Source organism: Haliotis asinina, chromosome 15, assembly GCF_037392515.1.
Source record: "Haliotis asinina isolate JCU_RB_2024 chromosome 15, JCU_Hal_asi_v2, whole genome shotgun sequence".
NCBI lineage: Eukaryota > Metazoa > Mollusca > Gastropoda > Lepetellida > Haliotidae > Haliotis > Haliotis asinina.
The window spans coordinates 25166106-25181475 of NC_090294.1; the positions used below are offsets into that span (position 1 = coordinate 25166106).

At 38.4% G+C, this 15370-nt stretch overlaps 1 protein-coding gene across 1 annotated transcript; it reads right to left on the reverse strand.

Annotated features, from left to right (window-relative positions):
- Positions 1 to 11135: 11135 nt before the first annotated feature.
- Positions 11136 to 13329, reverse strand: LOC137266381 (heterogeneous nuclear ribonucleoprotein H2-like). The gene is made up of 3 exons (XM_067801879.1): positions 13279 to 13329; positions 11925 to 12236; positions 11136 to 11399 (listed from the first exon to the last, which is right to left on the reverse strand). The coding sequence occupies exons 2-3, from the start codon at positions 12217 to 12219 to the stop codon at positions 11371 to 11373; spliced, it is 324 nt and encodes a 107-aa protein (XP_067657980.1). The 5' UTR covers positions 12220 to 12236; positions 13279 to 13329; the 3' UTR covers positions 11136 to 11370.
- Between the last annotated feature and the right edge of the window lie 2041 nt (positions 13330 to 15370).

The window sequence follows — 15370 nt, forward strand, 5'->3', positions numbered from 1 at the left end:
AACACGCATAAGTTTCCAGCTGCTTTCATGATCACTAGAGCTGTGAAGAGTTTTTAAATATAACTTCACATTTCGAACTATGTAGGCTTTGTTGTCGATTCTAGTCTATTTTATAAATAATTAATGCAGTAATAATATAGTTATAATGGTTATAGCATTTCAACTAGTTTATCACTGTTTGTATATACTTTAATGTTATCATTATATTATTAATTACAGAGTCGTAACGTAAATTCGTGGATAACCTTGACTGGTTGATCGCGGAAATTATTATACTAGCTCATAAATCAAGTGTCGACTGACGTGGTATTTTTTTATGTACATACAATGCCACTCTTCGCTGACAAAAAAACTTCCAAATCTCTGAATTACGTGCAAGTGCACTAAATACTATCGTCCTGCATTGAGATAACTAGCCCTAGATCACTAATACCATCATTGCCAAGTTGTAGTTTCACATAACGTCAATTAAAAAAGACACTGTTAGATCCAGTCTTCTCACTTCTTCTTGTCTGCTTTCCTTGGTGTCAGTTTTAATGCAGTGGGAAGTCGTACATCGTAACCAACTACGTAATCCACGAAACAAGGTGACGTCACATTTTGTGGGCACATGAATGGGTGATGATTGCAAATGATGATTCTGTGAACAAAAGTTTCATTCATGAGTGAATTAGGCATTTACAACTTGCTAAATCAATCAATAAAATGATCAATGTGTGTATACAAAATGAAGTCATGCATTTATAATATGAATTCCGCCTCACTCCCCTTACATCCACGAATCAAAGTTACGCAAGTGTGTATCTAATGTTTTTCGTGTTTTCATCAGTTTCCGACGAGTTCGATCAATAATTTAACACACCAATCAAATCAATTAGATCAAATCAAATTGTTTTGTTCGCGATAATGCGAACATACATTCAAAGGTCAATATCTACACATTGAGAAAGTATGTCACATTCCATATGTTTAGTGCATTCCACCTGGCAAAAATGGTCAAGAAAATCTTGTGATTAAGGCATGCGAATATTCATTGGTCTGACACGTGAAGACGGATTTCCGCTAACAACTATGACGAGTACACCAATGGGCATAGCTTTGGACACGGCTGACTGAACACACTGCTCATTATTGTCATTTGCCTTGGGGTCTTGTCAAAAGTTCAGTGGGGCAGATAAAAAGCAGGCGAGTATGTTTCTGTTGAGAAAACTTATAAAACAAACCTCTTAAAATTGCACTTAAATGAGGCCATGGTTTGAACCGGTTGCAAACAAACATTAATGAACATATCCTTTAGTGAGTGAGTTCTGCTTTACATCTTTTTTAGCAATATTCCAGAAATATCACTGTGGGGGTCACCAGCAATGGGCTATACACATTATACCCATGTGGGAAATTGAACCCGGGTTTTCGTTGCGACAAGCGAACGCTTTAACCACTAGGCTACCCCACCGTCCCACATATCCTTTAAGCTATCAACAAAAATAATTATGAGTAATAAACGACTAACGAGTTCAATTGTTAGTTCTTATTTGCGTTATAAATAAAGCACACATGGCTTATCAACGCCATTCCATTGGATATAATAGTCGAAAGAGTAGGAGAAAAAACATGTGAATGGTTCCACAAGACACAAGACACCATGTTCGAGAAGAATAAACAAATTCACCTCATTACAACAACCTGCTACTCAAAATCTGAGTCAGAGAATTGATGGATTTCATCCAAAGAAGTCATAAATCATTTTTTTTTAGAAGGCCCCTTAATAGATACGTCACACACCTCGTAGCATAAAGCGAGAGGAGCGGCGTCTTCTTTGAAATTCACAATGTCATACAGTATCCTCGAAACTATGGCGAATTATAAAAACTGTGGGAACACAAGCGAGTGATTTGTCGTGGATAAAGCAATACGCCGTACGCAGTTGTGTCCCTTGATCTTGTCAGAACGTGAATGAGTTTAGTTTTACACGGACCGCTGCGTGCGCAAACATTCACGTGACCGGAATATTGTACATATGAATGATAAAATCAAGGTTTGGTTGGTTTGTTTGGTGTTTAACTCGGCACTCAGCAATATTTCAGCTTAATGACGGCAGCCTGTAACAATTGACTCTAGAAGAGACAATCCAATGATCAACAGCATGAGTATGGAACTATGCAATTAAGACACGATGACATATGCCAAATCAGTGAGTCTGACCACCCTATCCCGTTGGTCACTTCTTACAACAAGCATCGGCTGTGCAGGTGGTGGTTTTGATTCCTGATTCTTGACAGAGCATATTTGTAGGTACTGAAAAGACGTCTAAAATATCATCACATATATTTTTTCCTTCAGCGTCATTCGACACACCATGTTTGATGAGGGGTTGTATTGTAAGTGGTCCCTTATAAATGACTTCAGTGAAATAATGCACGTTCTTAATGACGAAAATATACTTATCGAGTCTCATTCGAGGCGTGACAACACTGAGAGTATGATATACGAGCAATTTATAGCAATATTCCAGCTATATAGCAGTGGTCTGTAAATAATCCATCCTGGACCAGACAATCCAATGATCAGCAGCAGGAGCATCGATCTGCGCAATTGGGAACCGATGACATGTGTCAACCAAGCCAACGAGCCTGACCACCCGATCTCGTTAGTCGCCTCTTACGACAAGAATAGCCGCCTTTTCTGGCAAGCATTGGTTGCTGAAGGCCTATTTCACGCGGGACGGGCCTTCACGGCCCCTTGGGGTAAGATTATTTATAGAACACTGCTGGAAAATTGATTTTCGGCATTAAACAACAAACAAACCTCAACTACAAAACCTATCATGATTGACCAGTCCCTCAGATGTTCGTATTTCCATTGCATGTATACATGCACTGAAAGTTACTGCGAAACAGTAGTACTTTCATCTGCTCTGGCAAGTAAAAAACTGTCCTGTTGTATGTGACAATAACATGCACCAGTAAATAAAACGCACATAAAATATTTCATGTATTCATTGAGTGAGCGAGCGATTTCAGTTTAACGATGTAGCTTTGTAGATAGATGGTAGAGGTGTGTAAATAATCGAGTCTGGAATCCAGTGATCAACAGCATGAACATCGATCTACACAATTGGGTTACGATAACGTGACAGTAACTGATGAAGAATAAACATTTTCAAGGACATAAATGGTCAGTGCACAATGTGAACTGTTCAATATACAAGAGGGATTACAGAGAACGAATTTATACCTTTCAATAATCGTATGTTTTATAAGGCCGCTAGAAGGTTAATTGTCATATGACTTATCATATCGGGTACCCATTCAGTGTTTGGTGAAAAGGCAATTTCAAACGAATTCACTTGCTTTAGCGAGAAAACACGTGTCACGGGTGCTTCGTTGTGGGGCAGGACTAGACATTCTCAGGTGTGAGGCTGAAAAACATGGACACGAATTCTCCGTGACGAGCGAACGACTTTATCACTTGGCTACCCTGTGAGAGAATAAGCTTTAGTGTACTGGCTGGTACTAGTGTACTACATTTTCAAAATGAGACACAAATTCGTCAATAAAATATATTTATTTCATGTTACATGCTGTATAAAACGAAGCCCTCCGTTTTGAAGAAGACCCATGGGAGGTCAGATGCTCAGAGATTCAGTATTGACCCCAGGCTGCCCGATACGGCTGTAACGAAATACCGTAACAATAATCATATAAAGCATACAAATAATTATCTAGAAGATACAATAATTATCTTTAGCATAAAATCAAGTATATAGAGCATAAAATATGTATATGGAACGGAAATGATCATACAGAGCATAAACAGTTTTACAGAGCATGAATTATGTAGAACATAAAAATAATTATTAAGAGCGAATGATACAGAGTAATGATACAGGGCATAAAATAATCTGCAAAATACCATAACAATAATTATACAGAGCATGAAATAATGACATGGAGTATGAAAATAATTATCTAGGGCATAAAATCAAGTATATAGAGCATAAGAATAATTATCAAGAGCAAAAAATAATGATACAGACCATAACATAATTATATAGAACAAAAAAATAATTAAACAGGCCATGCAATATTTATACAGAGTATGAAGTTATTATAAAGAACATAAATATTCACTAAATAGGACATAAAATAATTACATAGAGCAGAAAAATAATAAGACAGAGCATGAGCATGTCTCACAGTTACTCCTTTTCTTTATATTTAAAAAAAATTGATTAACATCTTTCATTAATAGACGAGTGTTTCGTTCCCAATTTGTGACTTCCGTCACAAACACATGCAAAGGCAACTCGTTTGCTTGAGTGAGTGAGTGAGTGAGTGGGTATGGCTTCAGTTTACACCGCTTTTAGCAATATGCTAGTAATATCACGACGGGGGAACCAGCTATGGGCTTCATACACTGTATCCATGTGAAGAATCGAACCCGGATCGTCGAAGTAACGAGCGAACGCTTTAACCACTACCCCACTGCCCGGGGGCCGACATATTTAGTTCGAGCAAGCCTACAACTTACCGTAATCAAATGCATCAGCATTGCCGGTAACCGGGTGGTAGGTGTTCGTTTTCGGTTTGACTGTTCGCCGAACCGCATGGTAGTTTTCCCGGACCGGCTGTGTTCGGAAAACAACAGGGCGATATAGTGGAGCCACAGGCACTACACGAACAACATAGCCGTCAGTTGTTGTCAGGGCAACCACACAAGTAATGAGGATTAGGAGACCTTTCATTTCCCTCATATATCTGAAAAAAAAAAGGTTTAGAAATGTATCAACTTACTATGGGATAAAAGTGTTAAATAGAAACACACACACAATATATTCATCTACTGTGATAAAGATGAGCAGATATTTCAGTTCCTTGATATAGTTTGACCAGAAATTATTGAGAATTTTAGGAATATGTTTAATTGGATTTCTAGTATAAACAACCAAGACTAGCTATCAAGTGCTTGGTTTCACTCAAGAGTCGCAATAACGTTACTCATTTTTCCTTAGTCTGTGAACATCTAACAAATGTTATATTTGGGATTACACTTTCTCGGTAAAGTAAAAATTCTAGTACTTTTGGAGTTGAGGCCCATCCGGGATTCGAACCTACACTCTCAGAGTCAGGCACCTAATCGCCAGCACTCAAAGTCAGCCGCCTAACCCGCTCAGCTTCCACGACTTCCACAAAAATGAATGCCGGCCGACTGGTAGTCTGAACTGCGGGCTTTGTGTACCCCTTTGACAAGTGTAACATTTAACCATTTTCTAAATGGCGTTTTGTAATCATAGCTTTGTGAACATCGTTCAAAACATTCACAGGCCTGGTGTCGGATCCAAACTGTGACATTATGACACTGACCAAGCTATAGTCCTGACCTAAATTCAATAGAGGGAAACGAGGGAAAGTGTTAATAAGAAAAATCTGACAAATATTGCTGAAATGAAAGAAAGAGGTGGTCCGATATTCGGACAACATGGACCACGGCTTTCTAACTTCTTCATCAGTAGCACTGAAGCCTTCATTGCTGCCCATGGTGACGTGACAAATATCATCTGTTCGCCTGTCTTTGAATCTGGAGTTATGTTCTGGAGTTACATTCGTTTTCTTCAACCACATCTTTTGTAATTCTTTGATCGGTATTCTAGAAGTTGAAACACAAACTCACCGTGTCACAATCTACATAAATACGAATTTGTCATCCATAAAGTTGTATAAAGTTCAATTATAATTGAAGGTTGAAATCTCTCTTCTCACTTCATCAGTTTAGCAAATTAAGAATTTGTTAGAATGATAATTAAAAACTTGATTGAAGAACTCTAAAGTTAGAATGATCCCTACTGACATATTGAGAACTTCATGCTTTGCATCTTGAAAACGTCCATATACATGACAATGAATACGAGACTTACGCGGTGCAGCATGGACTTCGGATGTTTCTACACTGTCTTTAAGGGATGAAGTATTTATATACGATACCAACTCTCGAGTTAGGAACAGTTATGTAACACAGTGTACCTCTTGAGCCGGTTGTCTTATAACCTCAGAGACATCTATCAAGTGTAAACTGATTTGTAGTTTGAGTAATAGTCTAGGGTGAACGTGATGTGGGTGAGTGAGCATTGTCAAAACTCGTGGTCATGTACTGTACTTTGACATTGCATTGCTGTATAATTGTATTCAATAATTGTATTCAATAATATTATATAAATGTATACATGCATATAATTGTATTATTGAATTGTATTCAATTATAGACCTTCATGCATGGACGCGTACATACATAAGCTCGCACGCTTGTCCATGCACGAAGACCCAGGGTCGTAAGGACGAGTTATTTTAATTTGCATTCTGGGTCTACAAGAGTTGTGGATTTGTAGATGTGCCTCTTGTGATTAATATCAGTCATATATTCAGATCACCCTCACTTGCATACAACCATCTGAACTCAATTTTTGACAATATTTTACAAATGCAAACACGCACACGCACACGCACGCACACACACATACATATATAACTATATACTTGCACATAAAGAATTTTTCTTTACAAACTCCATGAAGTCCCGGATCGTAAGGACGAGGAGTCCAAATCCCCGCAATCAGCCACTGTCTAAGGATTAGCACGGTTCATTGCTTTGCCTACCTTAGAGAGTACCTTTCGGCATTCAGGAAAGTACCCCGAATCTGCAGTTTTGTGGATTCCCCTCACTGATCATGTTCGTTTAGTGGAGGATTTAGTCATGGCGGTTTTGAAAATACTAGCTTCCAAGGATGAATGGGTCCATCGAAACTAAAGCAGTATGTATGACAAGATAACGGTTAAGACGAACAGGGGAAACACAATCGGAGCTACAATAAGTTACTTTTGTCCTAGCCTTCACGCGTATACCAAAACGACAAGTAATGACGTTATATGGTTTATATTAAATACATTTCAGAGTACAGTAATTCAAAATGGTTGCTTGTAGGAGAGACAAAATGGGTTGTAGTAATATCAAATGAAATTGAGAGATAGAGTGGCAGGTAAATGAATATGTATTCCAACACAGTTGCCTAAAGGAGGTGAAGGGAGGTGAAATGGGGATTAACGTCGCACTTAAGACGCACGTCGCTGATTCTTTAACTTCTCTACCACAGAGGCAAATGAAATAAATGAGGTAGAGTGGCAGGTAAATGAATATGTCAGATTGCATTATGATTCAATGTCACAGAACCTGACATGCAGCTAAATCATTTGAAAGCAATTATGTGCAAACACATAAGATGACGAAGAGGGCAATAAATTCGTTCTGCCATCAGTGAGAGGTGTATGTTGGTCGGAATCACGCATCTGCAGACCTCTCAAACATGATTAATCACCAGTTGTTACATCGTGCATTGCATGTACATAAACTATAGTCTTGATGTGGTGATCTTAAAATTTCAGTAACCCACACGTCCTCTTCGCTCTTTGTAAAAGTAAGCAGGTGTGTCAACATCAGTCTATGCGAATCTCATTGTGATATCTTTTGAATAATATATTTGTCTTGCAAAGTAGAATATAATCTCCATGCTTGTACGACCATGAGAAACTACTCATTCAGTTTAGTATGCTGGGTTCCGTTTCACACAACTCTCGTAAGCATAGGATCTCGTACCTTTTCTCGTAGCATTAATTTTGTAATTGGTATACAGTAACATAGGATGGGCAACTGTTACGAGAAAAGGTACGAGATCTTAGGCTTACGAGAGTTTTGTGAAACGGGGCCCAAGTTAGTGCTGACTGTGTTCATCCTGAATTTCGCTACGTCAGTCCCAAAACATTTGATGTAAATTTATTTCTACCAAACTTCAATCGCATTATTTTTGTCATTTTAATGTATGGCTAAATGACATCATAAACACCAATAGCTGAAGAGATGGTATAAATCCAGTTGTAAGTCCCCATGGACCCTAATGTGGTGATGACCTTCAATTGTTGGCGATAAATAGCCCATTTTTACATTGTATTGTCCAAAACTACCTTTCTAGCTTTAAACATATATGCGTGATAGTTTTAAATCAGTTTGTGATAATCTAGTACTTCTACTGTCGTCCGTTGACACGGATTTATGTGTTATATGTGTGCATTCTGAATTCAGAACTAGTTTTAGTCATGATATGACCGATATATTGCCGATGTGACTTTAAAACTTAACTCACTGACTAATCCTGAGTTTCTGTTTCTCTAAATGTACAATGTTAAACATCCTGCTGAAAATGTATTTTCGATAATCAGCGTTAATATACCAGCGTGCACCTCCATCCGCTTGGCATTCTTTCGCGGGTCAGTGAATAAGCGTGTATGAGATATTTCATATTCAGTTCCTTAAGGATTCTACAACCAAAGATGAATGGAAATTCAAATTATCATCTCGGGTTAACATTCACTGTTGTATGAACAGAAGCAAAGTCCGAGGACACCGTACAAGTGTTGTGTGATCTGTACCATGTGACAGACCTGTGACCAGTGTCTGCTCTTAACAGAAGCATTCGCGTTAATAGTCTTTCATGTTTATAGTATTGATGCATGTATCTCCTGGTGAGCCTCGTGGTTAAACCGTTTCTCTTCACGCAGATGATGTTGGGGAAATTTACATATTGAATCTAAACGATGGTAAATATGTGTTGGAGACAATGATATGCTAATATTATAAAACATGTTTGTTTGAATACAGTTGCCAAAACACATAACATTTCCACGATCATTACAAGTTTGTGATGATTAATAGGTTACATGACAATTTTAGGATACAGTCGCCATTTAGCCTTGTTATATAACATGAAACTTTGTTATTATACCATTGTTTCATTTTGCAAAAACATCAATACATTTTGATATGCATTAATACCATTTGCTGACATATTCATAGCTATGCATTGATTTTACAAACTTTCAGCAATATATTCTTTGTGAGCATGAAGTCCAAAATACAACAGACACACACGTAGTCATAGTTACTCGCATCTACATATCCTAATCGCTAATCAACCCTTCTTAAATATAAACTCAAAAATAAATAGATAACTTTGCTAATATTCGAACACTATAGAATGTATGCAAATAAAATGTTTATGCAAATGAAATAGAAGGAGGGCCAGTAAAACATGTCACCCTTTATGTAGATACGATAGGATAGTGAAATCCATAGAGAAGTGGAACACTCTGTTCACACTGCCACGAGACAAATATTAACACAGATAAATTGTTATTGTGAAGTTTAATTGGTTATTTTGATCGGTGTATTAGCTGATCACGCAATCAGCTCAACAAACGTCACAACTTCACAAGGTGACGTTAGCAAAGTATAATCGTCACCTTTGACCTTTACATGATAATATGACGGAATCCACATTTATATCAATTCTCCTTTGTATCCAGTGCTTACCACGATCATAAGAAACGGCATTGTCGGACAATAAATTTTCACACAAGGTTTCATTAGCACGCCGGCTTACACATTCTAATAACATGAAACCAACATACTTGGACACATTCCGTTTCCTGTTGAGTCAAGAAACCAGGCTGGCGACGTACCCCAAATCCTAGTTCATGCCGAACACTGCAGGGTCAACAAGTGGCATAAGGTCATGAGGCATTTACAAGCTGAACGTCAGATTCAAGACGTCAATTCATCTTGAAGTAGGCATGTGCCTGATGAGGGGTCACATCTTGCAGTTTCCAATTTGAATGTTGTTCACACAGAATTCATAATTTCTTAACAACTAATTGCATACCAATGACTCAAACTATCGCCACGTCATTTGTGACGTTGAATAAACAAAATCATCTCCCCTTGTAGTGTCTCACAATCCCTAAAAACAGTATTTGACTACTGCCCAGCACTCACTGCAACGCTAAAGCCTTAAATGAAGTAATTCTACATTTCCTCGTTTTCAGAATCTCTGGTGTTACTGGGGAACCTTTTCAATTTAAATGGGTTTGTTTGTTTCTATCTAATCATGAACATTCAGAGACTGACCGTTAGTCTACTATTATTGATAAATAATGACTTTTAGGTTTATTTAATCATGGAATTATTTTAGAACTTTTTATTTTCCGCAAGTTTGAACAGTATACCCGCTATGAGATCACTACATTCAGTTGGAACCCGTAAAGTCGCAAGCTCCGGCGTTCACACGGTTGCAACTGAATAAATGTCTGTCGCCTTTAACAACATCAACCGCCACAATAGTGTAGAAAAATGTATGATTGTCTTTGAATCGTACGTGAAATTAATGCCGCTACTTGAGAACATATTTACCAAGGCCCAGCTTTTCGAAGATCTCTTAGAGCTAAGATAGTCGTAAGTTAATGTTAATGTATGGCACTTACGACTGTCTTAGCGCTAAGAGAACTTCGAAAATCTAAGCCCTGGCACATCAAGCATCATGAATCAGTCAGGAGTTTCATTCGGTGCAGTATCAGGAGATGACCTCCTGTGCCCATGTATAGAAAAAAGGGACGTCATGTAAGAAGACTTCGGTGAGCATTGTTTCAATTAGTGTACTGTGCTAGCAGACGCTATATATATTTTGTGTGTGGTCCTGTGCATAATGTGGGAGAAAAGCTCAAGGTCATAAATCAGTTCACGTTGAGCAAAGCTAACGTTCGTCACAGAGATTCCTTGAATGGGTAACATCTTGTCCCCTGACGTATACTTCAGTCTTGCTCCACAATGAAGCACACGCGAGACACATGGTCTCGCCCTTGTGACTTTGTTCGTGAAGTGCATCTCTTCACCCAGTAGTGAATAAGTGACCAGTAACCTTCTAGCTGACTCACAGGCGGCTCAGTTAGTAATTAGTTAGCTGACTCACAGGCGGCTCAGTTAGTAATTAGTTAGCTGACTCACAGGCGGCTCAGTTAGTAATTAGTTAGCTGACTCACAGGCGGCTCAGTTAGTAATTAGTTAGTGTCTTGAGCAAATACAAATGTGAAGGCACGGACGCTTTATAAATGACAATTATTATTATTATATAATATCTATACTATTTGGAATCGTAGAAGGGATACTGTTTCCGTTGTCGTTTTTTTTAAAAAAAATGGTCGTTCAGGGATGCCATATGAACATAGTCAAAACAACACAACACTAACAATGTCACGGATGTTTTGTATTGCTTTATTTAAGAAAAACAACAAAACAAATCAAAGGGAAAGATGTGGGAAAGAAACATGTAATGGAACATCAAAAACATGCACCGATAAAGAGTCATTGTTCTGCTTGTCGTTCTGCAATCAGGGTGACCTGTCAGGGATGCTGGCGTCCTCTAGAAAGTGGTTACCAGTTGCAAACGTCCAACAAGCAGCCAAGGCCAATATCTTCGATCGTCATCACTGCTGCTCAGTAATAGCCTCTACGCCTCATTCGTCCTGTTGAGAAATGAAGAACATAATAGTTAGAGTATAAATAACGTAACCTTCAATGCTCCATTTAAATGAAAATCGGTATAGAGTAAAAATACTATGAACATTAACATAAAGGGTTCACCTCGCTTTTGTTTTTGTTGTTGTTGTTTAATAGCAATATTCCAGCTATATGGTGGCTGTCTTAACCAATCGAGTCTGGACCAGACAACCCAGTGATGCATGATCTACATGAGCATCGATCTACCCATGCGATGCGATGACAACCAAGTCAGCGAACCTTTAACCTATTTTTATTCTTTATTGTTGCTTAGAGTTATATATTTTATGGTCACGTACTGGCTTCAAAAGAGATTTTATGATATCTAGTGATTGTACTGCCTTTCATCACCAGGCATTTACTTTATCTAAGTTGGTCATAATTAACAGATACATTTTGATATGGTTGAAATGTGATGTGACTTTATATGTTAACTAATTTACTCACTTACTCACTGATAATAAGTGCGCTAGAAATAAAATTGTGTATACCATAGTCTAAGAAGTCAGGAGAGTCACGTCCAAAATCATCATTTCCATAGCCGCCATATGGGCGTCGGCCTCCTATTCTGCGGTACCCATTGTCGTAGCCGTCGTAACCACCGTCGAAGCCACCGTCGTAGCCATTGTCGTAGCCATGGTCGTAACCGTAACTACCGCGCATTCTACCCATGCCCAGACGAGGTCTAAGCATGCCGGGAAGCATCGCTGGCCGGCGCAGCCCGAGGAAGGCGTCACAGGTAGTTATGGCAACAAGACAAAGGGCGACAATCACTGTTGATTTCATGATTGATAATGCTTGATCTGAAATAGAGAGTCACAGAAAATGAGAGGAGTATGAATGTGAAGGAAGAGGTTTCTTTATTGTTTAACGTCGCGGTAAGCACTATCCCAGATTTCATGACATCAGTTTGTAAACCAGATCGTATAAAGAGAATCTATCTACACAGTTTGGATGCAACAACATTCACCAAAAGCATCAGCCAGCCTGACAACCCGATGAGCTGCTTGAGGTCATTGCTCAGACACAAATAGTCATATTACAAAGATATTAAAAACTTGTGTAAAAGCTATTAAATAAATTCTGATTCTCATTAACAATATTTTATTGACTTCCATGTAAAAACTGATGTAATGATGTCAAAATGGTGCCAGGAAATATTGCCACAGATAATTTGTAGTTAAAAAGATTCCCCACCTAAATAAACTGCCCCAAATAACAATTGATCATGAATATGCCATAAGCTGCAACTGACCAAAAATATCCATTATTCAAGCTTCACATGGCTGAAACTGTCCGTAAAACGTACTTATCACAGATATTTGTGATAATCTTGCTATTTTACTGTCTTTTGTAGAGAGGTTTTGGTAATTTAATTCCATCTATTATCAATTCATAACTTTTTAAATCACGATATGGCTGAAACATAGCCTGTGTGACGATAAGTAGTACCTCACTCACTCATTAGAAAGGTAAAACTCATTAGAGAGGTACACGTAAGTAAAGAAGATGGGTATAAGTATCATATCAAGATGTTTAGATGGTCAAAGACCAAATGCGTACTTTGGTCACTGGTCTCTACGAAGAAGCGCTGTTTACAGAAATGTCCTTTGAATGAGCACAGGTGTGATGCCATCGGTTTTTAGTTTTTAAATTTTAACACATACCATCACAGAAACGCTATTTACCATTACAGAAACGCAAGAAACTGGTAATATATCCAGTGCCTATTAATTCTGAGATATTCTACGGATATAACTGCAAAATACACTAACTTTGCTGAAATTCACATAGTCCTTAGAAATAGAGGGTCACGAAAAATACCGTCAATCAGAGTCAACTTACCCTCCGATGTTTGTCTTCAACGAACGAGCAATACATATATGATGCTAACAGCAAATTTTGCCTTTATTTATACAGAACTTTCACAATAGATAGTGAGCATATTTCCGTCACAGGTGTCAATAATTGGGAAAGCAATAACTCTCTGGGTGACAGTGTATTGTTTACCTGTGAGACGAAACCATGTTCCTTGATTGATGACAGTCAGATGCCCTAAGGTGTCTCGGCACACACTACCGTATGTGTGACATCACAGCATTCTAGTCACGATAAATAATACTTAGCTATAGCATGTGTAGGTAGACAGACAGACACAGACAGCACATATCTGATCCATTACATAACCGGAGAGTACATAAACTATGTTATACATCAATAGGAGGTCTATGCCTTACTTAGGCCAATAAATTATGATTACCACATCTAAAACGACTTTAAGCTTGGCCGTAAACGTGTTCTTGTGTGTGTTCTAGATGAGTTAGGATTCCACATACCATAATGACTTGAAGATGACCTATGAACTTAGTCTTGAATGAACTGTACGCATCTGTTGCATATCGATATCCGTGATGCATTGTTTGACTTCTGATAGACAGTTTTCACGGATTCCTTCAATAGTGCCCATGTAAGTCTAAGAGAGTATGTACAACGTGTGTGGGGTTGGGTCTGTGCATGTCGTACATTATGGCGTTTCGGGGTGCTTTGTCTGTTTTACAAATTATTGTCTTCTGGTTCCAAGTCATGACAAATAACGGGCACAAGTAAGCGTGAGATACCTAGTTTACTCGTCTGCATTCTTTTTTGAGCTATACGTTTAGCGTAAGACATTTCTACTGTGTGAGTATGGTATGGTTGGAGATCATACGCGGATACCTACTTGTGAACGACTATCGCGCACGTTATATACACATAATTTGTAATGTATTATAATTTTTATTATGTAAATTATTAAGGTGCATACGTACTAACTATGAACATATTCAGATGGACAAGCTCGTAAAATCTCCTTTACGCATACAAGATCTTATAGTGATCAGTCAAGTCTTCGAGATCAGTCAAGTTTGAGATGCGAAAGATGTATGTGTGTAGGTATGCACGTGCGTTCATGTATGTTCATGAGTAGTCTGTCGTTCCAGAAAGAAAACAGGATGTGCATATTCGTATAAAAGGCATGATAAGCAAATAAGAAAACTAAGAAATCTATCGTTGAGCGATTGATTTCTTTGCATAAAGCATAATCATCTTTCTTTGGAAGACACACTAAACTACATGCCCTAATTGCAACTATCGTGCCTTTAATTTACAGGCGAAACGATGCCAAATATTGCGAAGATGTTCATCGTTGCTGCCTGTGTTACCTGCGGTGAATCGATTACGTGTGTCACCTTTGTGTTTGTAACAATTGGAACGTGTGATAAATGCCAGAGGGAACCCTGTTGAAATACATGTCACTGCAGACATGTGGTCTCTAGGCGAGAGGCGTTCATTACAGATTTCCCCTGATTCACTTCTGGTTTTCACGTGTGGCTGAAACGTCATGTGAGTAATGACACACATGTCTCTGGGTCATATGGTAATTTTCAGTATTGAACTATGGAAGTTTTTTTTGGGTTTTTTTTGACAAGCGTAATACTGAAGGTATGACGATGGAGCTAGTGGAGCAATCGAGGAATGATCGAGTTTTTGTATTTATAAGGTCGCAAAAATGACTTGAAAGGATCTTATGGAAGGACGTTAAGACAGTTAAACAGTTTCCCATTCCTGGTCAACCTCATTCAGCCATTCTTCAAGACACTGTCCGTCAAGAAGAGACAACCATGTTGGAAGATCGCCGAGTTACTGGCTGTTAGTTAGCCCATGATGATAGTTGCATAAAACGATGGGGGAAAGTGTGTAACTGTTCGTGGATGCTTTGTAGGGGAGGACTAATACGTCTGCCAAGTTTCGATCCAGTAGGTCCACTGCAAGTGGAACATAGTAAATCTTTAATTGTGGATTGAATGGTGGTGCTGACTGTGTTGCTGATTGTGGTGCCAGTGGTAGTGTTGATGGTGATGTTGGTAGTAGAGTTGATGGTTGTGGTCGTTAGATTGTG